The sequence below is a fragment of the Ips typographus genome, linkage group LG2 (genome assembly GCF_016097725.1).
Source record: "Ips typographus isolate SLU linkage group LG2, UJ_Ityp_2.0, whole genome shotgun sequence".
Lineage (NCBI taxonomy): Eukaryota > Metazoa > Arthropoda > Insecta > Coleoptera > Curculionidae > Ips > Ips typographus.
Window position 1 is genome coordinate 12,298,626 of NC_138423.1, and position 27,407 is coordinate 12,326,032.

Consider the following 27,407-nt stretch of genomic DNA (forward strand, 5'->3'; position numbering starts at 1 on the left):
TTTAATTTAAAGGTGATAGAGTGATTAAGTTTAAATGGCTACTTTCTAAAATCTTCAAAACAGTGTTTGTATTTATCAAATCAGTGAAAATGTTTTGCCCTAACCGGTATTCCTTTCAAATGTTATTATCGTAAAGCTTTTCATTATTAGATTAAGTAATAAAACTCGCACGAACAACATAATTATGCAAATGTTGCTGTAAATAATGGCATTCCTAAGAAAAATGTACCAGCTTAATCTCGAATTTATACTGGTTCCTGCCAGCTACTATCGAACATTATGTTTCTTCCTATTTTCGACACCTTTGTGTCGATATCCCACGTAACTTCATTACGAAATCGAAGTCGGAACGTGAAAATAACACGTCATTTGGCATAGCTTATAGCTTCCCGAAGTAAATTTTAAAAGAACCATAGTAGAGATGTGTTCGATGCGTAGCCGAAATGGTATTACAGTGATATAGGTGTGTCTAGGAAGATGGATGGGCTACAGCTTTGTCAAACCCATTGAAAGTATTATTCATTTCTGTCGCTTTTTTTAAAGAAGAAACGGTTCTGTTGATTCCATATCTAAAATTCGAAAAAAGTGGTAAATATTGGCTAAAACATCAACATAATGTAATTACTTAAGATTGTCGATATGTCAATAAGAGCGAACAATTAATTTTACCGCTTTTACGTTTTTATTGAATGACACTTAAATTTATCTCACGATAAATTATAGCCGAGCGAACTACATTTTCCAGTAGAAAAATCGCCGTTTATCTGAAATCAAACTTTACGCGCCACAACAAATTTAGATATCAGAAACTTCGGATCGAACTATAATATATGGAACTAACCTAGTTTACGGTTTAATATTTGCAAAGTTTATTGTTCTCACACTTCAGGACCGTATTTCACGTATATTTGAAAATGTTTTTCACGTGGTAAAGCTGAAGCATTAGCAAAAATTGTAATTAAACATTAGAGAAAAAAATTGCCATTCTGGTGGAGCATGGGGATTGTATTCTATAGAAACAGCTATTTGTTGGCAAACACAAAAAGAAAGATATAAAATAGACAAATTATATTTTAATAATTTTTGCTTTATAGCAAAAAATGTTTGTGTAATATGTAATAGAAGATTAAGTAGAATATTTTTAAGTAGAATTTTCAGAACAGTAAGCTTACTTACTCTTCTTGATACTTAATATAAACTGCTCGTCAAAAAGAATGGAACAGCAACATTTTTAGTCATTTTTAAGCGATCTTTTGTGAAAAAAACAGGGATTAACAAGGTTACACTTAAAGCTACCCAATTTAAGTAAAATACTTAATCTGCGTTATACAGGGTGACCCAAATAAAACTTTGAAAACAAAATCATATTTTTATCATAAATCTTGGCATGTTCAATGATTTTAATGGAAAATAATAATATTGGATAAAGAAGCACACTGTTTGTTCAATGATCCAATTCATATATATTTAGACTTTTCACCAGTTTGGCCGTTTATAAAATTTATTGGTAAATATCAAAAATGCGTTCATTTTTACATTACAAAATTACACTTAAAACTACCCAATTTAATTGAAAACAAGTAGTTCATATCCCCACAAGTAGGGAGTGTAAGTGAAAGCAAAAACACAAAGCCGATCTCCACAAAATTTATTAAATAGCTGTTATCTGCTATCTGCTCTGAAAAACTCTACTGAAATTGTTGAATTTGAATAGACATGTAAAATAAACCCATTTTTAAAAATTACCAATAAATTTTATAAACGGCTCTTAATCTCCAAACAAAACAAAATTGGATCATTAAACAAATAGTGTTCTTTTTCATCCAATATCATAAAACCGAACATGCCAAAATGTATGATAAAAATATGATTTTGTTAACCCTGTATAACGCAAATTAAACATTTTACTTAAATTGGGTAGTTTTAAGTGTAACCTTGCTAATCCCTTTCTTCTCCTACAAAAGATTTAAAAAATGATTAAATTAAAAACCAGATAAGTAAAAATAACCCCACTTTTGAAATTTTGCAATAAAATTTGTAAACGGCTCTTGATCACCAAGCTGGCAAAAACGTCATCAAAGCTACTTATTTTAATGGGACACTCTGTATATTTTTGCATTTTCGGATTCTACGCCAAATTCTAAACATATTTCGCGTATTAACGTCTATCTGTATCCATTTATGAGATATTCACTATTTTATGTAAAATTTGATAATTTTAGTCTCAAAAACCATTTTAATTTACAGATATCAGAAAAGGTTTTTTTTCTTGGTTTTTGTGTTTTTTCGTATTAAACAATGTTTGTTCTACAAGGGGGTGCAATACGGGGTGATACGGGGTGGTAAAAATCAGTTCTTAAAAAAAACAGAAATTCTAGTTTTTCAAATGGAACACTCCTATATTTATATAATTTTGTATGATTCTCTCTTCAAAATTAAGTTTGTTTGGCCAATTATTTAAAAAATACGGTCTTTAAATTTATAAATTAAACCACCCTCTAACTGAAAAATATCCGAGTTATTGAAGGTCGTAGCTGTCAAACTAACTCCTTATAAATCACTCCTTTATTTGCAACCTTAGTATAGATTTTTATATGTCAATGGATAAAAAATAAAATGGGCTTTCCAAAAATATGGCAGCATGTGTTGATGGGTTGCTTCGTTTGGCCGCCAGAGATCTCCAAAACTAAATGTTTTCCTGGACTGTTACCACACTCTAATTTCTTTGAGGGATTTTTTTTTAAATCGGGCAGGTACGGTTCTTATATTTGGCACAAACGTGACACAATTGTAAATACTGGGGGAATTCTAAAAAAAAATATAGTTGTCTGCCACACTTTTTGGGGATATTCTAGAAACAAAACGTAAGAAGAATGACACTATTGTACAGTTGTATGATAACTTAAGTTTACCCGGTTTGCCAAATAAAGAAACGATTCCAAAAAAAACATTAGTTATGTTGGAAGGTCTATTTTGTCTATTTACTAAATTGAACCAAAACACCTTTTAGGATGTGATTAAGTGGAAGCATGAGGTATTGAGAAAACGATACTTCTTAAGCGATCTTCTTCCCAGAATACCATAATGACTGGAGTATTTTGGGAAGAAGTTAGCTGGTCAGGTAGGTTGGATGTCTGCACCACATCTTTCTCCCAATTTCAATTTTTGAAATAAATTTCCCATAACACATTCAGCTTTTCCCGTTACTTTACCAGATTTCTACTCCACTTACCTTTATTATCTTTGTTCTTTTCTAAATGGGCATCAATAGCATCAAAAAATCTGAAATCAAACAAAAAACTTTTCAGTTTTTAAGTATTATGACATAGGGACAGAATGATAGTGCAAGATTGATTGGATTCTCACTATAGTTAACAAACATAGTATTTAAGTAAGTGCTCGATCAAATTTCATAACTTTTTGGCACGTGACCTATCTGGTGGTATCAAGAGAGAAAGGCGTGACCGTAGCAAGTTAATGAGGCATCAAGGCGTGGGAGTTAAAAGACGTTAAAAGAGCCGCGTCCGATGATCCAATTTATATCTAATATGTCTTCCTAATAGAGATGTCGGCCGACCGGCTTATGAGACTATATTTTATATCTCTCCCAAGAATGTTTCAAATTTCACCGAGTCATTTGAGAAATTATCTGATTAATAAGTCTGGCGTACACCTTAACGATGCCTCAGTTTCTATTACGTTAATTGTCCTTGATACAGCTCGTTTCACAATAAACCAACCTTCGGAAATTCATACTATAAAATCAAAAAATGATTGATGGTCCTATAAAACTTGGGTTATACAGGGTGGATCACCAGAAACTACTGTCGGTAGGGCCAGATGGTGGTACACAAGAAGACATACACTTCCTTATTTTAAATAGTAATTTAACGAAAGGTTGGTGGTAACGAATATACCGCACTGTGATCCTCTGTCATCACTGATATTCATATAAAGACAGGGATACAGACAAACAGGAAGAGATGGAAAAATCACTATAATCACTACATCAAAATACTTTTGATCAGTTCAGCACTATTGTGACTGTTTTCATTGCCATAGTGAATCTTTCAACACACTGAGCACAAAAAACTCTCATAAACAACGTCTGAAGCCTATTTGAGCATTTCTGAGCACCATTTGGTATTATCGATAAAAATAGTACTAAACATGTTTAAGACGCATTGTGGCTACTTTGCAAATGATCTTATAGATTATCCAATGCTGGAATAACATACATGTTGTTTTTTTTACCTGAAACCTCGAATTTTTGCCCCATTTTCACTACAATCAACGCCAAATTGAATTTTCAAATATAGAGCACAACATTTTGAGGTCAATTTAACAGTTTTGACCGCCATTTTCTATTTATGACAGTCAACACACTTGATAGAGCACCATTAACTTTCATAATCAATTAATAAGGTGATTTGAGCGTCATTTTGTATTTGCAGGAGTTCTAAACATGTCTAGGCCATATTTTTGCTAGTTTCAAGATTATTTAACACTTTTAATGCCCGTATTTATAAACAATGCTTCGCTCGTTCTCAGACTTGAGTCGTACTCAAGTACAGTTTTTTGTTTTATAAACCTAACTTAACCTCTAAGGCGTACTTTGGTTGTGCTTACATCGAGACTTGCTCAAGTTAGGTATTGACCTGACTTGAGCATTGCTTGGTTTCATTTTTGATGTTTCAAAATAAAACTGTCGAAAATTGAAAGTTAGAGGGTTTAAAAACTCAAATCAAAACACAATAAAAAAATCAAAAAGTTTGTGGTTTATTTCGTCAACTTTTCAGGAAATAGATACTGTGTAAGTATAGTTACCACAAATTGTTCAAGTATAAACCATAGATCTTCAATATAATTAATAATTGCAGTATGGCACATGCTGATATAGAGGATACAGATGAATTTTTGGAATACATCAATGATGAAAATATGTTACAAAGGTGGGCCTCTTCCAGTTGCTAGTCGGTGAAATGTTTGATCTGTGTTTTGTCTTCTTTTTCTACGATATAAAATTATATAGAGCAACCCACATAAACATTTCTATTGATCATCTTACTTCTGTTTTAAATTATTCCACAGTTTCTTACGTTTGACAGCATTCCTGGGTACAGTTATTATAGATCCTTGGGAATTATACTCTGTAGCAATTTCTGTCCATTCTGCTTGTTTTTTTTGTACAGTTGCTGCGTCGTTCGTTTGTCCTCCACTAATTTGTGTTTGTCTACTAAATTAGCCAACAAAAGCTTCTCTTTTTGGGTATAGGCTGTTATTTTAGCCATCAAAAAATTTCTTTATGATCCTATAGGCATATAGATGGTAAAGATATGTATAAAATTATTGTTGAATACGTACCTCAAGGGAAATAATAAATATTTAAAAAAGAAAACCACCAAACCAAACCAAATTCAAATAACTTACAATCAACGCTCAAACAACAACTTCCGCGTTCCAGGTAAATTGCCAAACATTTTTGACATTGGCAATGAAGGTAACACGAAAGTTACTAGAAAATGAAGTTAAAAAATTAAAAATTACTAGCAAAACTATCTTTGGTTATGCTTTGCCGAGAATTACCGAAGTTTTGTTTATAAAACTTGTGTCGTACTCAAGACTCGAGACGTACTTCGCGAAGTTGTACTTGAGTATGAGATTGAGATTCGTTTATAAATACGGGCATAAATGTTATAATATCATTTATCCGACATTTTAACTGCTAACGGGCGGCCAATATACAGTGTGGTTCAATGTCAGCAGCTTGGGCACCATTACTTACCAGACCTAGTAAAACTGCAACAATTTCAGATAATTGAAAAAAATATCTCTTTCATTTTAGCGCGATTGTATCTTAAGTGACACAAACATGACATAAATATTATACAGGATCGCTCTGCAAATATCATTTAGATAATTTTTAGGTTTTTCTATAGTAGAACGTGGTCCACTGTGTGTAATAACGTAAAAATCACACATTCAAACGGTATATCAAACAATTTCCACAAAATTTAAAATGCCGGAACACCCGCTGGGTCACAAGGTGCGGATTATTGTCTTTTATCCTCTCTATGAATACACATGATTTGTTCCGTATGGACGTTTGGAATTTATAGCCATAGACTAACGCCTACTCGTCACAATAATTAATTTCGGCTCTTTTGCGACCAAAATCAACAACGGCGCCAGTCTAGTCGTTAATTTCACTCTCTAATCAATCCGAAAAATGCACCTTTATAAACGAGCGCATTTAACAAATAAAAAGCACTCAAATCGACACGAAAACAGACCCATAACATAAATGGATAGAGCAATGCCCCCATCACTAAACCCTTCAAACTCAGTATTTTGTAAGGTGGTAAACAAAGTCGCAAATCAAGCAGTTAACGTAAAAGAAAATTCAACTTGTGTAAGTTTGCCTCATATTTTCGCAAGTTTCCGCACCAAACCTGTCGGCTAACTTTATAGTTCTATCACAAGAACGAATCCAATAAGCTTTAAAACGACACCGATTCAATATTTAATAAGTGGTTTGTTTACTAACCATCTGTGCTATATCATTTTATGTAAATAGTCACGAAATGAGCAATAAAATTTATTTATTGTCATTGAGGAAAATCTTCCTATTAATCAAAGCGGTCCCTTATACTGCAAAACGCCATAAAAAGACTATAAAACGCTGCGATTCATCTTTTCTGATAAGTGGTACATTAAAATAATGACATAAAGTATCAATAATAGTTAAATTTTTATACATTTATAATTTTACTTTATAATACCAATTGCATTTTTCAATTTCAGGTACGTTTCATTATGCCGTACATTGTATATTTAAATGATTACTTTTTGATCGTGATTTTTCGAGTATTTTTCCAAACAAATAAAGTTTGCCAGACTTTTTACACACACTGTATACGAGTTGTATATTGTAGTACACAATGTAGAAATATAAAACTTAATAATTGTTTCACATTATGTAAGAAAAGTTACAATTTTCAGACCCCAACAAATTCCAAATTATTATTATTATAGTCACATAAGTAAATCAGTAAACCAATTATCAGTTTTTCACAAAATGTCACTACATTAAATGGCATACCCCTGTATATTATTATGTCAGACAATTGTGCTTGTTAGGACCTTAATTTGTGCTTACTATTTGAGGTTAAATCAGCCTTCCCGTAAATGGGACACTGTTTGTATTATTATTCTTCTTCTTACAACAGCCTTTTGTGGTCGACTCCTGGACATGGGCCTCCCCTTCCGTCTTCCATGTTTCTTTGCGTAGAATTCCACACTGACAAACAAATCGATATTTAGCAAACGCAGTTTTTGGAAAGTGGTACAACCAAAGCCGTAAAGCATACTAGAAGACCTCGTTCTAATCGTACTAAGCTTGTTCGGACTGATGTTCGCGCAGAACCAAAAACTTCCACAAGAAGACGTGCGGCGCAATTAGGGTTAAACTTGCATATGTATCCATACAAAATTCAAACAGTATTCAGACTACAGCCAATTGATATTCAAAGATGTTTGCGATACGCACAAATCGTGATAAACATAGTGGAAGCAGAACCCAATTTTTGGCAAAATTTGATATTGAGCGCTGAGGCAAGGGATTTGATAATGAGGGCGGTGCCTCATCTGATCTCTTCAAGGGATGGGAAAGATTGGCGCAACTTAGTCCTACGTAGTGTAGAGCAGTCACAGAGAATATGCTCCATCGTCTCGTCTTCTTGATTACAGGCCCTGCATAAGGGGTTAGCTTTATCCTGAATAGGTGTTTGTTTAATTTACAGTGGCCCGTTAGGATGTCCGTTATAAGGCGTAGCCTTTTCCTGATCATTGACAAATTTCTTCTTGCCGCAGCTTTATCCGGACAGCTTAGAAGTGCATTGCATTGCAGCCAATGATATCGTCCCAGCGCTGAGCATAAGATTTTTGGCTACAGCCATAGTCAAACCCACGAAGGGCTCTGGTCCAGAAGGCTGAAGCCTGGCAGCCTTCCTGGCCAAAGAATCGGCAACCCTATTACCTTTGTTGTGATTATGCCCTTTAATCCAACTGATTTTCACCGCGTTACTTGACGACGCCTCGTCCACGTTTTTGTCAGTGATGTTTTTACTGGCTATCTGTTCTGCCGCTATAGTTATGCCAATTAGTTCTGTTTGAAGAACGCTTGGCATGGAACCAAGGGCTTGACTAAGGTTCAGTTTGAGGGATTTGGAGTAAATTCCACAGCCTGAGCCCATTTTGGTTTTGGATCCATCAGTGTAGATGTTTATTATACCTGCAATTGATTTGTTGTCAGTACCTTCCGTGTTGATTGTGTAGGGTTTGCTGAAAGCAAATAGTGGCACTGCAGAGTCCACTCTAGCCTCCAATAGTGTTTGTCGCCTATTTCCAGATACGAGCCCTCTGCAGACCAACTCCTACACTGGGTTCAATTCCTACAGGGCGGAAGCAAAACATTGTTGTTAAGGCGACCTCCTTGACATATATGTCGCGGGGCGTCAAACCCAGAATCACTTTCAAAGCCTTGGTCGGTGTGGTTTTCTTGGCACCCGTTATATTGAGGCATGTCATTCTTTGAACATGGTCTAATTTCCGCCTGTTTACGGTCTGAGAGGCTGGAGACAATGGCTCCATAAGTTAGCATAGGTCTTATGACAGCTTTGTAGGTCCACATGACCACTTTGGGAGAGAATCCCCAGGTCTTACCAATGCTTCGCCTATATTGTTCATAAGAGATGTATGATTTTTGTATTCTCTTAGTTATGTTAGAGTTCCACCTTAGTTTGCTATCGAATGTTACTCCAAGGTACTTGACCTCGGAAGCAAAACTTAACTTAATATTGAATAGTGTGTGTGCTAATAGCGGTCCCAGTTTTCTCTTTCTTGTGAAAAGGACCATTTCGGTCTTCTTGGGGTTAAAAGACAGAGTATATTCAGTGCATCATCCCAGGGATATAAGCATGTTGTTTAGGGTGAAGTGGATGGTTTGATAATACTTCAACCACCTAATGAAACTCCTGATATTCAACGATCAAAGCCGATATCAGTCGATTGTCCCTTTAACTTTGGTAGGAAGAGTCCATCTCCCCCTAATTCGCTTTCTCTTTTTAACTGACTATTCTGACTTTAAATAGGTATTCTTTGACATGATCCTTTTGAAGGTTTTTTTTAAATTTACATCTTAAATATTTTGTTACCAGTCAACGCCATAATTTCGTCCAAACATTATTTGCGTTTTGACCTGAATGATGAATAATTGTGAGGGTGTAACAACACGAAGACTGATGAGTTTGGCAACAAAGTAAATTTGAACGGCTGTGACGTCAACAAACTTTTGTGTGACTTTTGGTGTACATTAAAGTAAACTTGAAATACCTGATGTAGAACCAAACTAGACGTGAGCAACCAAGACAGGATACTTAGCAAAAGTTATCATCGTGTTTAACCTGGTATTTACGCATTCCGAAATGTGTCTATTCCCGTTAGTTAAGTGTCATAATATGTCAAAATTCATTAGGCATATCGATGCTATATAGATTTTAATTATCAACGACATGCAACTGCTTTCGTGTTTATTGACTTTGGTAAACACGACACGGACACCGGTCGGCATCAATGGTGTTCTCAGATTATACGACGTCTTCATATTGAACCATCTTCACGGAGTGTTTTTCTAAAAATGGATGATTAATTTGCCGTTGTTTTTCTTCAACGATTAAATTTTAATGATCCGCTAAAAGTTCCAATCAAAAAAGTGGTCGAATACCGCGAAAGGAGCCCTTTAGCCAACCCCCCATTACTATTTAAGCGTTTGCCCGATTTTTGGCAATAATTTAAATCAAAGCAGCTCTAATTTAGGGGCCCATAAACAAGAAAAAAATTAGCCCCGACTCTCGATCTCCAGCCGTTTTCGAAATTGACTGGCAATGAAGTGTTATTTAGCGGCTCCGCGGGGGAGTTGGGAGAGTTTTTTTTGGGAGTTAAGCGGGGTAATATTTAGACCTGTTATATCATTTAAGGTGTTCGCATTGATGATGTGTTTTATTAAATGTCTTAACCACCGATGGTCGAGATGCTGGCGTTTTGCGTTTGATAACGCCGCCTCATTATAATCGGACTTACGGTCGAAACCATTTAGTTTTTTTCATTTTGTTTCAACAAAAATTAGTTTTGATTAAGCGCCAAATAGGGGTTAGATTGCATCTCCAATTTTTTTTAATCTACGAGACAAAATAAAAACTGTCCTAAATTCACTACTGCATAGCTACATTTTTTGCAACATTTCTTATCTCCTTCTACATTTGTTCGCAATCTCTTCGTTTCTGTAGTAAAGGGCGCCGAAAATTCAAACCCCCTCAAAAATATATTTTTTGTCATTCTTAATTTTCGTGGATTTTAAAAATGTTTTTCTCTACATGGATGTTTCTTAATGGTAGACAGTTAATCCAACGGCGATTCCTGAACTAAATTCAAATCGCAAAGTCCGTATACCATTTTGTTTTTTAGTTAAAAATAGTATATTCTATATTAAGAGCGGAAAGTATATATTTGCCGCTTGCACATGAAATTTGCAGCTTGAGGCGAAGCCGAACGCTGCAATCATGTAAAAGCGGCAAAAGTACTTTTGGCTCGAAATATAGACGATATTTTTTCGACGACTGCTGTGGGGTGGATTAGAAGGACAACTCACATCATTTTCGTCGCTCGAACTCATTGTCACCGATAAATCACTTTGACGGAATGTGTATATTTCAAACAGGTATGTCAAGCGTTGTTATGGAAACGCCGAAAAAGTTGGTGAGTAGATTGTTAGTAGAAAGCGAAAACGCTCTAGAGCAGAAAATCTCTCTTTCTGCTCGCGCGCGGCAAATAACCCCTTTCTGCTTCTAAATGGAAGCGTACATGAGGTACTTTCAAAGTAAGTCGTCGAAAAAAAATATTAAAATCACCTTACTGTATCGAAAATAGTTATTTATGTATTAAGCGCGAAAAGTATGACTTTTATGCTTTGAGAATGACGTTCAAGCAATCATGCGAGAGCATAAAAGTCACATTGTGCGCGTAATACATACAATATTTTTTCTACAAACATCGCTAAATATCTAATACAACTAAACTTACTGCGTAGGTACTCAAAAACAGGATCAAAACTATACACAATTGAATACTGACATCAAACTGGTGACACTGACATTTCCAATAATGGCATGCATTGTGGCCGTTGCTCTGGACAGCAAGCGAAAAAATTTTTATCGCTCGCTACCCTTGGCAACGCGCGATAAAGTAAACTCCTCAGTAAAGGGTAACTTTTCGTTGAGATTTGGAAGCGAAAAATGCATCATTATTGAATGTTTGTAGAAAAACTATTAAATAAACATCCTTGGCTGGTTTGCTCCTTTGGTAAATGCAGTATCTGGGTCTTATGATGAGAAGTGATAGATACGAAATACTGCGAAAAAGATCAGTAGAAAGACGCCAGGGCCTTAATTCTTGAAATCAGGAAACGGAATTCTCAAGAGTGAATATCAAGTGTTGATAGAATGTGACAGAAGAAACTGACAATGGCGGGTTTCTGTCACAATCCCCAGACCTTTTAAACTGACATTTTCTTAAAAAAAAAACACAAAAAAAACTAAACTTTAAAGCGTCATATTTAAATTCATCTAAAAAAATTCAGTTTCTTTGAAAACTTGAAAAGAAACTCTTTTTCAAATTTCGACCATTAATAAACTTGCATATCTTCTTCTGCTGCGTGTCCATTAATGGATATTTGCGATCACATTTATCCTCCCTTCCTTATTACGTATGGTATGCATTAGTTCTTGCATTGTCCTCAGTCCTGTCCACTGCCTAACGTTGCGGAGCCATGACATTTTTTTCCTGCCGATTCCTCTCTTTTCCTCAATCTTCCCCTCAATTATCAATTGCAGGGTCTGGTACCTCTCATTGCGTATTACGTGGCCCAGGTATGCTGTTTTTCGACGGTTAATGGTGTCTAACAGTTCGCGGTCTTTATTGATTATTCTCAAGACCTCATCATTGGTTCTTCTTGCAGTCCATGCAATCCTCAGTACACGCCTATAGGCCCACATCTCGAATGCTTCCAGCTTGTTCATAATGCTCACCTTCAGTGTCCATCCCTCCATGCCATAAAGCAACACTGTATAGACATAGCATTTGACAAATCTAATTCTCAAGCCAAGATCGAAATCAGTATTGGTGAGCACTTTTTTGAATTTCATGAACGCACTGCGGGCATTTTCAATCCGGCATCTGATTTCTGTGTCTGATTCCCAGTTTTCACACAGCCACGTTCTTAGATATTTAAATTTATTTACTCGCTCTATTGGTTGATATCATATGTTAGGCTTGAGTTTTGACATTCTTGTGGCTTTCGAGTAATATTCATGAATTTAGTCTTCTTGGTGTTGATATTGAGGCCCATGTTTTTACTGCATATCCCGACAGTCCCAAGCATATCCCGCAAATCCTCCCTGTTATCTGCAAATAGAACTGTGTCGTCCGCATAACGAATATTGTTGACCCATACACCATTCACCTTAACGCCCACGTTTTGTTCTTCTAGGGCTTCTTGAAACGTGGCTTCAGAATATAAATTGAATAGAAGTGGGGAGAGAACATACTCTTGTCTGACCCCTCTACTAATTCGACTTGCTTCTGTGAGATCACCAACTCCACATTATGTCCTTTCTCTGATCGTTGCAGTTCTGAATCAGTATTTGAGTCGCAACTAATGCTTATCTCGTGCCTAAACCTCGTCTGAATCCAAATTGTGTGGATCCGATGTTTCTTTCGGTTTGATTAAACAGATGTAATGTCATTAAGGTCGTGTTTTGCTTTCTACATTTCTCAAGGTTTACGATAAATGCTAATAGATTAAAACTTTTTTGTAGCCCATTTGAGCCATAATTATTAATTCTAAGAAAATATTGTCGTTTTTATGGTCATTTTAATAAAATTGTACACTATTTATACTGTATTTAAGAGTCACGACCAGCCTAATGAAATGTTTACCTCCTTTCATAAAAAGAAACACACGGGATCTTTCGATATGAATTTTATCTACTTGTGACAAGTTTCTGATGTTTTTTTTATCAAGCAAAATATTTCACCCTGAATACATTTGTAATGTGTTACAATCTAAGCCATACCCAGATCTACAATTCGGTAATACCATATTATACACACGTAACGTGCTATTTTTCCTGGGTATTAATTACACTCCATAGGAAGAAAACAAGATTTATAGACAATCCCTAGGTCGCATTGTCACACCCAGTGTCACCTTCCTGAAAGTATCACATTACAAACACCTCGATTTTTTCATTAATATTTTTTTGCGCATTAAACATGATCTAATGTTGGTTCTATGCAGAAAGATCATTTACGTTTTTTGTGTTCGGTTACGTTCTGCTTGAACATGATTAATCATGATTTACTAGCTAATAACCGATGGACAACTGGTTCCGTATGACTGTGTGAAAAGTGTCAATTTTACTATTAAAGCAACAAACATTTCATCAGTTTTGACCATTTCGTAGATAGCACACATATTACATCGCTACTTAGCTTTCTACACCGGTAAATCTTGATGCGGAAAATTCAATGTTGTTTGTTTGACAAATCATTGATAAATTAGACTATCGTGATCATGTTACGTTAAACGTTATTAATGATTTTAGCAAATGTCTGCCTTTCAGTAGCTCATTAGAACTGATTTCGAAATGATTTAAATCGCAACGGTCAGTAAATAATGACGGTAATAATTTATTTTTATAAGTCGCGTATCATGGACACTCTAATAAATTGTAATACGGGTGCTGCAATTATAATGATTACAAATTATTGTCGGGACAATTCCGGCGAGCTATACATTTTAGGAAATTGGTCGTTTACCTGATTCGGAAAACAACAAAGGATAATTTATCGGGATATTCACCTCAAATAGTTGGGAAAACTTACCTCAGAATTTGTGACGCTGGGGGGATAATGCCCCTACCCTCCACAAGAATTTTTACGTGGTCAACGCTCTTTGCCCTAAATTCCACCTGAAAAATAACTAATGTTATTTTAAATCCCAACAAAATCATATCGTAGTTCTTGGAATGTAAATAGATTATACAGTGTGTGCAAGTATGCAAGTTAAAATTTTATAGCTTTATTGATTGTAGTTTATATTTTATCATATCGTTATTAGAAAACCGTTAACTGAAAACATGCAATTTCCATACAGACGCTCAACTAATTTAAATAAAAGCCTAAATCAAATAACTTATTTATGCTATTTAAATAATATTTATTTAAATGACCGCTACTCGTAAATGAACGGCATATTTCGGCTTGACAGACAGTTACATCGTTATTCGAATACAATGGGGCTTATAAACAAATCCACCGGCCGGTAATTCGGCCTGACATCCATAATAATAGGTTTATAACCTAATATAAACGATTCTATTAGTCCGAAAAACAATACACGTTGATATGGGCTTTAGACGCTGAATTGTTAATAATAGGGTTTCAATCAGGGCAGTACCACTTAATAGTCAGATACTGACCTGACTGTGTTCTCAAATTTTTAAGTCGAGCCAAGTATGCTAGTTTTCTTTTATTAAAGCTTTTAAAGCAAAAACGTGGTATTCGCTCACCGACTACATTACTGGTAAATTCCTTTTTTTGACCATTGCTTTACCTCCCTTTGTTTTTGAAAGATAACGAACGGAAGTGAAATCAGCAGTTTATGTGTCATAATTGTTACAATAACCGAGTAACAAATTTACAGTTTTTTGTTTTAAAATTATGGTATCCTTAACAAAAAAAAAACGACCTGACGAAAGTCGCCATATTGGTCAACCACTTTTGGGTGCGCATTTGTCAACGTGCAATTTGTCATCGAGGTAACTTAAAAACCCGAAAGCAAAGTGCACATATGCAGCTCGTGATTTGTGTTTTCTAAAAAATGAATTTTAATTATGAAAAAAATCTGGGTTTAATAAAATGCACTTTTTTACCAAAACATCGACACAATTAGCTAAAATTTAAAACAGAATAAATAGAGTGATAAAATACTATATTTACTTGTTATTTAAATTTTCTAAAAAGCAAATAAGAGAAAAAACTCATAAAGCCACAAGTTGTTTGTGTTCAAGACATTTTAAAGAAAACTGTTTTGATCGAACTTTACAGCTGCTTATTAGACTACATCCCACCAATATTATTTCAAATCGAGTAAAATATGTGAGTAATAAAAAAAGATGTGAAGAAAAGGTACTTCCTGTGCCAACTCAGCAACAGAAATTGATTGATATTTTTGTTAAATTCAAACAAAAATCATACTCAACCAACTTCTCATAAAAGAAAAAAAAAAGATTTTGACACCAGAGCCAAGCCACTTATGACTGACAATGCCAACCAGAAATGTACGGCCGCCATATGCAACAACCACTTTGGTCCCCGGTTTTGATCGTTTTTGTTCCTTCCTGTTATGTTTACTTTCTTTTTATCGATTAAACAAAATTGAGATATAAAAATTAGATTGAGATATAAACTCTGCATATTAGTGCAGAAAGTTAGACTTTTTCGCACTATTTTTTAAATTTTATGTTCAATGCAGCATACTACGAAATAGGCGGCATATGTGACTTACCTACGCCGTCAGTGATGTTATGAATTCATCATAGTTAATTATATTTTTCTTGGAACTCATTCATCCTGGCAATCATTTTTATGATAATATTCATCTGTCAATGCCGGGTTAACAATACTTCTTTTTTTTTAAATTACTTTTTTGAGTAAATTTTAGTATTAGCCATAAGAAATTTAGGTTTTTAAGCAAATTCAATTATTGCATGCACTTCAATTATTCCACACTGCATTTTGCAAATACTTATATTTATATTTAATTAATATTCATATTAGCTAGAAACAAATTCAGATTTATTCAGCCAGCTATTACTACCAAACTAATAAAAAAAAAAATTATTGAGAGAAAAAATTTTGTTTCTAACACGTGTGAAAATCATCTTTTCCACACTCGACTGCTTGGTCGCATTGCTTTCTGCACTTGTTACCAAAATAACTATTGTCATCTTTTTCCAACAGAGTATACTTTAGTTATAATTGTCAATAACTTTTCCTGCAGATTTCATTAACTAACATATGATTTATAGCATTTTCAAAACTCTTCCGTTTTTTAAAATGTTTATCGCCTCCCAGTTTTATTTATGAATCATATAAATACTGTCACCTCTCTGTCTTTCGTTGCCTTTTTTAAGTGTTTTCCATCTCCCTTTAAAAAAAATTTTGGAGAATCACAACATACACATTTCTCTCTGTGTTTCATCAAATAAAATGGTGAGTGTGGTTTATCATTTGATTCGAAAGAAATGCAATACCTCCAGAACAGTGGAATGTAGAAAGTTGATCTTTGCAGTGTTTTAAAAAGTATTTTCTTTCTTACAAAAGATTCCAAAATAGTCACAATTTTTTCCATGACGTTCCAACTATTCACAACTAAAAAATTACTTTTTGAAGAGACATGTGAATATTCACAGGTATTTTACACCCCTTTAATACATTAGATAATTGTTGAAGTTATCATTGCGCATACATTTAGTAATGGTAATGGTAGGTGTGGATGGTGACAGATGTACTGCGACCTGATTAGATCTATTGTACCGCATCTTCTTCTGCCATCTCAAGGTTTCCTTGTTCATAGCAGCCCCTCAAGATTTAGTTCCTATAGGAATTTCAGGATCTTGAGTGGGTCTGTTCAAGGTATTTCTTCCACAGCCAGCTGGGGTAATCCCAGTGTGTCTTACATTTAGTAAAATTACTACAGATTTTACTTGTAATTTACCTTAAGTTAGTCTAAATAGAGAAAAACAGAATGAGAAACCTACTTAAAGTATGAATAAAAAAGTAGTATATGTGAAAAGGACAACGAAAAAGAGAGTAAAGCACAGAAAAAGAAACACTTTTATGACAAATGTAAAAGAGAAGATAAATTAAATGAAAGACAAAGACAAAAAGAACCGAAAAAATATAGAAGCAAATCAAAATAGTTTATGAAAGCAACCCTACAACAACTTATTGAACGCACTCTCGTAATCAATAATATGGCAGCATCTGCAAGAGTCAGTCCAATCATGCAACTGGATTAGCCAATCAAAAACTCAATTAGTTTGATTCAATTAGATGACGTTTCCTTTATGACTAGAGTCGGATTTCTAGGCAGTTTGCTTAATAAAGTGAACGATTTAGGTATGCAACTCTATTTATGACAAGTGACGCAATATTGTTCGTGGTTACGAGAGTGAGTCAATATAAAAGTTTCTATTGAAAAGAATTAAGTGGACTAATTTAATTAAGTAATTATTTTTATACTGTCACGAGCGAAATTCTTTGGAAAAATTCAGTATACTTGCAAAACTAAAAAAAAAAAATTCTAGGACACCCTGTAGGATAGGAAATGTTTTTAACAATGCTGTAGATCATCGATTTTCTTCAAATCATTTCTGGACATTTTAATTTACTACTTCCGAGTACTTCCATAGTCAAAATTTGAAAAAACTTTTCCACATTAATGTTCAGTTTCAAAATGATTTAAGTATACATAGAGAAACCGCTCTCACTGTCATAACCACCAGATTAGTTGGTTAAACAAACAAAAAGTTAATACTTAACGTTCGTTCGCTTCCTAAATAAAGGAGATATCTACCGAACTAATTGGTCTGGCCGTGTGCATGTCAGCAAGCTCTTATAAAATAATTTAGACCGTTTTATTCTCTTCGTTAATATGCGATCTACCTTCAACCCATACATAATGCATGAGATCGAATTAATGATGAAGTGCTTTAATGGACTGCTTATAATTAAAAAGTATTCAATATTGTATAATATGCATAACTATCATTAGAGTTTTGCGGTACTAGTCTACCAAAAAAAATCTTGTATAATCTAAATGCATTTCTTACTGAAGCTTCATTTAAAGTCATAATGTTTTTGGTAAGGATTATATGCTATGAAAATGTTTATATCAGAAAAACTGAAACTTTAGTCTAATTATTTTATATTAATATTTATTCAGCTTAGTAGCGCTAAAAGCTTAAGCAAAAAGCAAAGATTAAAAAAAAGTTTTTTGCATTAAGTGACAAAATAATGCTTTAAACTTAAAAGTTTGTTCTATTATTTCTGTACTTATTTAAACTTCTTAATTAATAAATAAATAGGTTATTTCATAAAAACAAGTACAACTTACATCTGCATTATAATACCGGTATGTATTGGTTAAATCAATTACAGTTTTTAACTGTGGCAGCTTTTCCAGAGCCATTGATGGAGTAAACCTGAAACAAAAAATATGTATGATTAAGAGAAAAAGCATTTATAACATTTGTATTAAACATAATTCACATAGATACATTCATCTAAATAGATATTTTTTAAATTTTTATTCTGTAGAATATAGATGAATCATAAGATTATTTGCACAATTGAAAAGTGAAAATAATTTGTATGGGAAGAATCAAATAAAAATTGTATGACGTAACAATGTAATAGACAGAAAATGTTCTGACAAATAAAAATAATAGTATATTATTCAACGAGCTTTTTATGATAGCCATTAATCCCTAAGGGGGATGTTTACGTCACGAGCCGCAGGCGAGGGACGCAAATCTCCCGTGGGATTAATGGCCATAAAAAACGAGGATAATACTATACTTTGTCCACGACCACTGTCCATTACCACTAATGCCAAGTGCAGGCAAATTAGAAGTTGATACTCTTTTATGTAGGTACTGTTTCTTTCTCATGCTAGTTGATTTAACATAATAAAATAAATTTTCTTGTTGATACAAATATTTTTTATTAACAACAGTGGAACAGCAAAGTCACTAAATCATATTCATTATATATGTAATTTTGACCTAATAAATATGATTTAGTGTACTAACCTAAATTAAGTTATACTAATATATAATTAACAATTTCTAACTAGTACCTACATTAAGGACATACTAAAAAAGGTTTGTCGGGATACATTTTAATTTATAAACAGAAAATTACTTAGAATTATTGATTGTTACATTAACATTGGAGCAATTATTGAAGTTTATAGTAGGTATCGGGTTAATATCGAAATTATGTGTAGAAACAGTAGAAATATTTTGAATATTTTCAACTAACTTTTGGGTGCCTTGTATAGAGTTACTGAGTTTTTCAGCAGTGGTAACCTTATTAGTCATTGATTCGTCTATGTAGGATTCGGCCACAGTCGAGCTTTTCCATCCGCCATGTCTCTTCAGGGCAGTTATATCCCCCCCTGCATCAACAAGCATTGTAGCAGAGGAACGGCGAAACGAATGTCCAGAATACTTTTCTGGATTAGGTAATTGTAAAAAGGATGCGATATTCCTACCCATGGCCGTAAATTTGTTTTTTCCAATTTTTTGTGCAGCACACTTTCCGTTTTGATAAAAAAAAAATCAAAAAAAATCAATATATTTTTTGCAAATTTCATAAAATTTGCCGGTTATTATAAATTTTCTCGATACGCCTGTTTTCGTTTGTGGTATGGTAACCAGCAAAGATGAACCAAGATCGTTTACATCTGCAAGTTTCATAGAATAAAGTTCATGTCTTCTGCAAGCACCCATTATGCCTATTATAAGGGCAACCTAAATCAAGACACTTCAGGATAAATAATAATGAGATGGTTTTTATATTTTTGTTTTACCTTTATTGCAAGATACTTTGTGTCTTCAGCATTATGTAAAAATCTATTGACTTCTTCTGGAGTAAAAATAGCAGCTTTTTTCGCTTGAAATCCGTGATTTTTCCTTTTCAGTAAGGCTCGTAGTTTAGCATAAGTTTCAATATTTATGGAGTGGTTGATGTCTAGCGTACTCCTTAGCATAGAATAGGTGGTCCCCAATGTAGCTGGTTTGTATTTCGTGGACAGTTCATTGAAATAAACCAATAAAACTCTCTCAGAAAATGAATTAATCTGCTTAGTACTTCTCCAATCCATGAAACTTGACAAGTACAATGATTTCGATTTTTCTGGTAGCAACTTTGTACTTGACGTTTTGGCAGCCTGTATAATTTCTGGTGGAGTGCAACCTGGTTCCGTATCACTATCCGAACTCATTTTTAACAAGAATTACTGCGAAAAAAGCAAATATTTCTTATAAAATTACCAAATTAAAATTGAAATCCGCCATAACAACTGAAATGTCAAACTCGATACGATTAGGGTAAAAACACACGGAGCGGTTTGTGCCGAGTCGGCCACCGCTCGGCGGAAAAGCGGCTTAAAACACACGGGGCGTCACTACAAGTGCTGACGGGCGATTTTCTTAATTCAAAATATCAATGTTGTCTAGTTGTAAATTGAACACGACGTTGAAAGCATTACATATGGCTTCTTCTGATGAAAGTGATGATGATTTGTTTTTTTTAACAACTTCATGCTTGTTATACAAGAGAATAAAAAAAAAGAAACGCAAATATTGGATTCATCCTATAATCAATGAGAGAAAAAATAAATGATTTTTTTCACTTCACCCATGAAAGCGTCGGTTACCTCTTCCCAAGAACTCGTTTTTTTAATCTTCTTGGAATAATCTTCTGAACGCATATCCCAAATTGCTTGTCAAGGTGAATTTCATTAATTAATTTTTCAATGTCCAAGTTTTCCATTATTAAATATTTCACTGGCAACACTGAAGTACGAAAAAATAAAAAAAACGCGACAAAACCGCCCTACGTCTGTTTCAATCTATTAGCAAACATGTAATGACATGCCGACCAGAATCGTAAAACCGTTCGCGGCGCATGGTGTTCGGCAGGGTACGCGCGGCCACCGCGACTGCGTGCCGCTCCAAAAAGCACCGTCTGTTTCATTCAACAGAAACGACATAAAGCAAGCGCAGCTTTGGCGGCCGACTCGGTGGCCGAAACGACACAAACCGCTCCGTGTGTTTTTACCCTTAGGATCGCGTTTAGAATGGCCGTCGGTGTACAAGTCGTGACAGAATTTGGGAAAAAATGGATCACGTGAACAATTTATTTACATAACTATATGGTGGCATGTGACAAAGGCCACGGTGCGCACACCAGCCCTATTTCTGAACGCACCCCCAGCGTTGCCGCCTACGACCACAAGGGCACTGACGTTGTCAATGTCAACTTAAAAGACGGTCATACACCAAAAATATTTCAAATATGAATTATGGAATTTACCTAATGATTTGGCAAACTCCTGTACTGTGTTATTGCGGTGTATTTGTTAAGAAAATGGTATTCTGAATTAGCAGTAATTGCAAAGACATAAGTGGATGTCTACATGCAAGAAATACCGCATATCCCAGGTTTTATGCTTGGTGTGCAACCACCTTTAGGTCGAGAGGGAATAATGATCATTATTCCTCTTCATTAATCACTCTGACGCTATATGACCTTCATTTAGCTTCTGTCAACACGCTGAATATTAGTACATTATTGGTTGGTCGTGGACAAAATATATATTTTTGGTATAAGGCCAAATATGAATTACAATTTTTATTGAAGACCCTGTATGTTCCAAGTTGTTAACATTCAGATGCTTACAACAAAGACCAGTATTTTTAATGTAGTGTTATAAGTTTCTGGAATTATATGTAAATCTGGGATCAAATATTATCGTTTCTTAATTTTACTAACGGTTTTTAAAACAATACTAAAAAAAGAAGTTTTACTGGGAGAAGAGCCAACAACGAATATTTTGAACTTTCCCAGTTTTTCGTTTGTATTTCCTAAACTATGCCTTACAGGTCTATAATAAGTCTAACAATAAATAATTAATGAACTAGCTTCTTCTTCTATATTAACTTCTATCGGAGGTCTGCTATCATCACAGCAATCCGGACTTTGTTGACTACAGCTTTAAACAGTTGCACATTGCTACAGTTAAACCATTTACTTAGGATATCTATCCAGGACGCCAATGCCCCGCTTTCCACTAATCTTCCCTTCCTTAGACTATCAATTGGAGAAGTGTGTCCTCTCGTTATACGACTAATGTATTGAAGTTTTTTCTCTATGGTGTTAATGGTTTCGCACTCCTTCTGCATCTTCAGCACTAGTAATGCTATCGGTCCAGGGAATACGCCACATTCGACGGTAGCACCACATTTTGAATCCTTGTAGCTTGTCGATGTGACTATTTTTGAGGGTCTTAATGTTAACCTGGATATCGCTATCCTCGTTCTTATCTCTCTTGTTTGGTCACCCGACTGTTCTATTCAAATGCCTAGATTTTTACATTCTCCATCGTGGTGTTTGCCACCGTCAGGTCCGCATGGTTTAGATCTTGTGGGAATTTTGTAACTACCATTAACTTGGTTTTCTTAAAGTTAATGTTTAGTTCATACTCGTTACATTGGTCGTTTAATTTCCCTGAAAGGTGTTGTGTGTCTTCAAAATTGCTCGTTAACAAGGCGGTGTCATCAGCATACATTATATTATTAATTAGTTCTCTATTTATAACTATTTCTACTAATTCATGTTCTAGGGCTTCTCTAAAAATAGCTTCGCGATAGAGGTTAAATAGAAGCGGTGATAGAACGAGAAGAGTCAATATTTCTGCTGATGTAGCTTGTCATGTTTCCCCTTATCAAATCGATGTAACATGCATACATTTCTTGGTTTATATCGAGACAGCGCTGGAAAAGAACGTTATCCCAAAAAGCGCTTCTTGTGTTCCAAGTCATTCGCGGAATCAAAATTATGCATTGCTTAGATATGACTGCCTCTAGTCTTCTGTAAATTCTTTTGTAAAGGATCTTTAAAAACAACTTCAAGGTGTGGCTTATTAGTGCAATGGTTTGGTAATCGGAAACTCTTGGGTTCGATTTCTTGGGTATGGGCAAAAATGGATGAAAGCCATTGTTTCGGAATTGCTCCTCTATCACAAATGCAGTTAAAGAGGTCCAGAAGAATATCAATTACATAATCATCAAAGAGTTAAGCTCTATGGGTATCTTATCAGGACCAGAAGCTTTACTGAGTTACATTTGTTTTATACTATTTCTGATTTTAATATTTCTAAGTGCAAACTGCTTGATCCAGACCGGATTTCCAGTCCTTGAACAGTTCCGACCAGTACTCTTTCCACCTTTTAAGTTTGTCCTTCACGACAGTTATTATACGCCCATTTGTATCCTTGATTATATTACTAGCTGCTTTGATCCTGGTATATCCAACTTTTACATTTTCCTCGACATTTTCCTTTATGTTTGTGTACATGTAAAAGCTGTTAAATTTATTTTCTACTATTTCTATTTCCTCACATTGACCTGCTAGATATTCCTCTTTTGATTTCTTAATTCTTCTTTGGGCTGCCATGTTTAGTGTCCTGTACTCATCTTTGTTGCCTCTGCTGAATGAAAACGGATCAATGAACTAGCTACTGATCCGTTATTTTTACTTTTTGAAATTATGTTGTTAATTTGTATAATTTTTATCGTTTAAATAGTTTTGGATCAGTGTAGACTTCTGGAACATTTTAACAGCTTTTCTAACTCTTTGAAGAACATTAATCCGTGAAGGATGTACAGTTTCTGATATTTTAGAAACTTCTTTAGAAAGCTCTTATTTTATTGCTTCACTAAAAGAAAAACGTTGAAAAACTAATAAAACTTTGACACTCCGTATCTTCGTTATTATTCATATTTCAAAAAAGCGCCAAACGAAAAAAAAATTTTTTGAAGCCCTATTCGCAGGTGAACGAAAAGCCCCAACTTTGGAATCACCCTGTATACTAAGTCAACTGACGGTTTCTAATAGAGCATCTGTCAGAATTGGCTGCGTTTACTTCATAACCTTTCTATCACGTTTTGGCACATAATGTCTTCATCTTCAGAAAAGACTCGACTACGTTTATATCGTAGGCTGTTAATCCGATCGACAAAGCGGATTGAATTAAGGATTATTCAATCCAGTATTTATCGTGTTTTACTTACAATTGATAATTTTGGATTATTGGATGCGTATTGGATCGAAAAAAGATCACTACTCTAGCACAAAGAGATGCCAACATATTCGTAATTGTTATCTATCAGCAGTGTCACAAATGTTACAGAAATAGGTATAGGTATGTATTTTACTTATAAAAAACCTACCTTATCGGTAAATCAACAACGCCCCAAATCTGTTTTGCATTAAGGAAAACAAAACTCAAATGACAACCGTCCCTCAAACTAATGTGTCACTATCAAGTCAATCCTGTTTACATCTGACATCCATGGCACGAACGTCACCGTTACAATCGGATTGAGCATTTCAATCCTGTTATTTTTTAGGATTGACTATTCAATCCGAATCGTTAATCCGCGTACATGATCGGATTGAATAAGCGAATTCAATTTGCTCGATATAAACGTAAACAGTGGGTTTAATTGAATCACTAAATACGTAGCTTCACGATCATATAAAAACAAATCGCATGGACTTAGGTCAGGAAATCCTGATGACTAGTGATGACCAATATATAACGTATGACCCGATGAGTGGTGATAAGTAGGCAGCACATTATTCTTCTAGATCAAGAAGCAGCAATCACTGTTACCAACCGTGTAAAACATCTTTGTAAGTGCAAAGTACGATCTCGCCGCCACCATGACAGAAGCAGTTGGCAGGCCTGGTGATAAACTGATGAATCGATTATTGTAGTAGCCCACGCGCGTCGGCAATTGTTTTTCTGCCATTGTTTTGTCCAGAGGCCATCTGCAATGTGGCCGACCGGTCGGAATTTATGGCCGATTTTTCAGAATTTAATTGCAAAAGAAATTTTCGGCGGCGCGGTCGCTTTGTGCCCAAATGTCATCTGTCCGGACGCTTAATTAAAAATTGATGTATCTATTTAATGGTTCATAAGGAAACTGTCACTCGCCTTTATGGATCATGTTTACGTCCTGTTATAATTCCTTTTAACCGTGAAAAATGTGTCAGTTTTTAAAAATACCCATAAATTTTGATTGTGTAAAAAGATACGACGTTAAAAGTTGATATCTTGAAAGCGTGCCCACACAACATGTATCGCGCAAAATATGAATCGAATTGTCTTCCTAAAATTATTGAACTTTCTCTTCCTGTCTGTTTATTTATATCGCCAATTTTTTTATTCATTATGCTTTCGTTGATCATAAAAGTCGCCGAAGAAACGCCATTTGATCAATGAACACTGGGTTTGAATGCTGATAAATATCCTAACAAAAATGGGCATATACATCAATTATTTTTTTCAACGTTTCGGTTGGATTTGCTCTCTCAAACTTTCTACGCGCAAGAAACAAATAAGAAGCAAGCCAGAAATATGTAGAGTAAAGCTACTAAATGCGAGACTAAATGGCTATTTCTAATAAATCAATACGGAAATCGTGGTATTATCAGTGTTGAACACATAAAACGTTTCTTTGAGTATCAGAATAAAAAAGTTGGTGATCTTGTTTTGGGCATTTTCTTCAAATTCATTAGTAGGTATGTGAAATTGATTGTAAGTAGCGCTGAGGAACGTGGAAATTGCAATACATTATCTTATTTAGAACCAAAAACCCTCATTTTGAAAATTTCAAGTTTCTAACCCACATATTGTTGGAATAATGCCAAAAAACTAACATAGACCCTTGTGCCCAATGGTTACCATTTCACGCGTAGTATTTCTACTGTTCAGATTTTCTATTCTTGATAATTCACCCTGTACAAATAAAAGGACAATTATTTCAAAACTGTTGTATTATACAGGGTGAATCAGTAAACAACAATAAAATCTCACAATATTTGATCTATAAAGTCTGAGCAATAATTATTGTGTTTTGACCTTTAGTCAAAACTTACAGTGTGTTGAAGTTGGAATTTTGAAATGAATGGTTTCATTATTCAAAAATAATAACAGATAATTTCGAAAAAAATATAGTTATTTATGCAAGTGCAAAAAGTACATCTTGTTTGCACGCAAGTGAAAGTGGTTATACGAGACCGAAGGTCGAATTTAACAACACGTAAGTTTTCAAAAAGGACTGTCAAAAATTCGGGCAAAAATGCGTCCCTACAACAGTCAAAACATAATATGAACTACAAGAAAAAAATCAAAACATGCATTTTCAAAATATTGTACCGTCGTACTCCTTAATGACACACTTCTTGTACAACACTGTATATTGATTACAAACAATAAACTGACACTGAGTGACAACTTCAACTATCTGACAACCATCAACTCAACAACTAACTAACCAGGCCTGGTTCAGCTGCTTATATAGGCTTCCATGGTTTCTAGAAAGTTCCCAAATATTCATGAAATTGACTTTCTCTCTCACACTCATTAAGCTAGAACATAAATCTCTCTCTATATAAGCAACGGAGCCAGGATTTTCTAGAACACAGACAAAAGAATGTAGAACGTAAACAAAGCAACGTAACAACGTACAGGGGTAACAACAAATAACTAAAGAAATCCTAACTAATAATCAAAAGTTCGCTTCGCAACACTGCCCCCCTATCTGTCTGATTGTTATCGACGACTGTCCTTAGGTAGTTGTCTAGTGTCCGGTTGAAACGTTCCACCATTCCGTCTGACTGTGGGTGTAATGGAGTAGTTCTGGTTTTCCTAATTCCCAACCGGTCACACACTTCCGTGAATACTGCCGATTCGAAATTACGCCCTTGATCCGAATGCAGCTCCCTCGGTACCCCAAATCTGCAGAAAAAGTTGTCAACCAGAACTTCTGCTACAGTAGCGGCTTCCTGGTTTGGTATTGCGTACACTTCTGGCCATTTACTGAAGTAGTCCATTGCGACCAAGACATAGCGATTTCCGGAATTAGTTTTGGGAAAAGGTCCAGCTACATCAACGGCAATTCTCTCAAACGGAGCTCCGACATTATACTGCTTCATACATCCTCGGCTCCGAGTTTTGGGACCCTTGCTACTGAAACAGTCTGCGCAACGCCGACACCAATCTTCTACATCTGAGCGGCTTTGTAGCCAATAGAACCTTTCCCTAACTTTATTTAACGTTTTGTTGATGCCAAAGTGCCCTCCACCAATTCCATTATGGGCTTCTTTCAGTACGTCACTAACTCGGTTTCTTGGCAGAACTACCTGTAGTCGTTCTTCTTTTCCATCCGGACTTTCCCATTTTCTTTTTAGTAAATCTCCATCAATAATAAGGGACTCCCATAATGCCCAATATCCCTTTAATGTTGGAGACTTAGCGGAAATCTCCTCCCAATTTGGTCTTTCTCCACGCTCTTTCCAGTTAATTATCTGTCCTAAATCGGGGTCTTCTCGTTGTTCGGCAGCCAAGTTTTCCCGATCCCATGCGA

General features: G+C 35.0%; 2 protein-coding genes and 1 long non-coding RNA gene across 4 annotated transcripts in view; all 3 read right to left on the minus strand.

The window, feature by feature from the left end:
- The window catches only part of LOC145725371 (RNA/RNP complex-1-interacting phosphatase), an 89,374-nt gene that overhangs the window by 12,672 nt on the left and 49,295 nt on the right, over positions 1-27,407 (minus strand). For both annotated transcript variants that reach the window (XM_081974111.1, XM_081974112.1), the window contains 3 exons: positions 18,299-18,386; positions 14,002-14,087; positions 3,233-3,282 (listed from right to left, as the gene is read on the minus strand). In XM_081974111.1, the coding sequence (XP_081830237.1) occupies positions 3,233-3,282; positions 14,002-14,087; positions 18,299-18,386 (224 nt within the window). The remainder of the gene's footprint in view (positions 1-3,232; positions 3,283-14,001; positions 14,088-18,298; positions 18,387-27,407) is intronic.
- Positions 4,758-5,692, minus strand: LOC145725376 (uncharacterized). The gene is made up of 2 exons (XR_014177250.1): positions 5,069-5,692; positions 4,758-5,011 (listed from the first exon to the last, which is right to left on the minus strand). It is a non-coding gene; the product is annotated as an uncharacterized LOC145725376 (long non-coding RNA).
- On the minus strand, positions 18,625-20,282 carry LOC145725374 (uncharacterized). Its single transcript, XM_081974120.1, has 2 exons — positions 19,778-20,282; positions 18,625-19,718 (listed from the first exon to the last, which is right to left on the minus strand). Exons 1-2 carry the CDS (start codon positions 20,189-20,191, stop codon positions 19,527-19,529), a joined length of 606 nt encoding a protein of 201 aa, XP_081830246.1. The 5' UTR covers positions 20,192-20,282; the 3' UTR covers positions 18,625-19,526.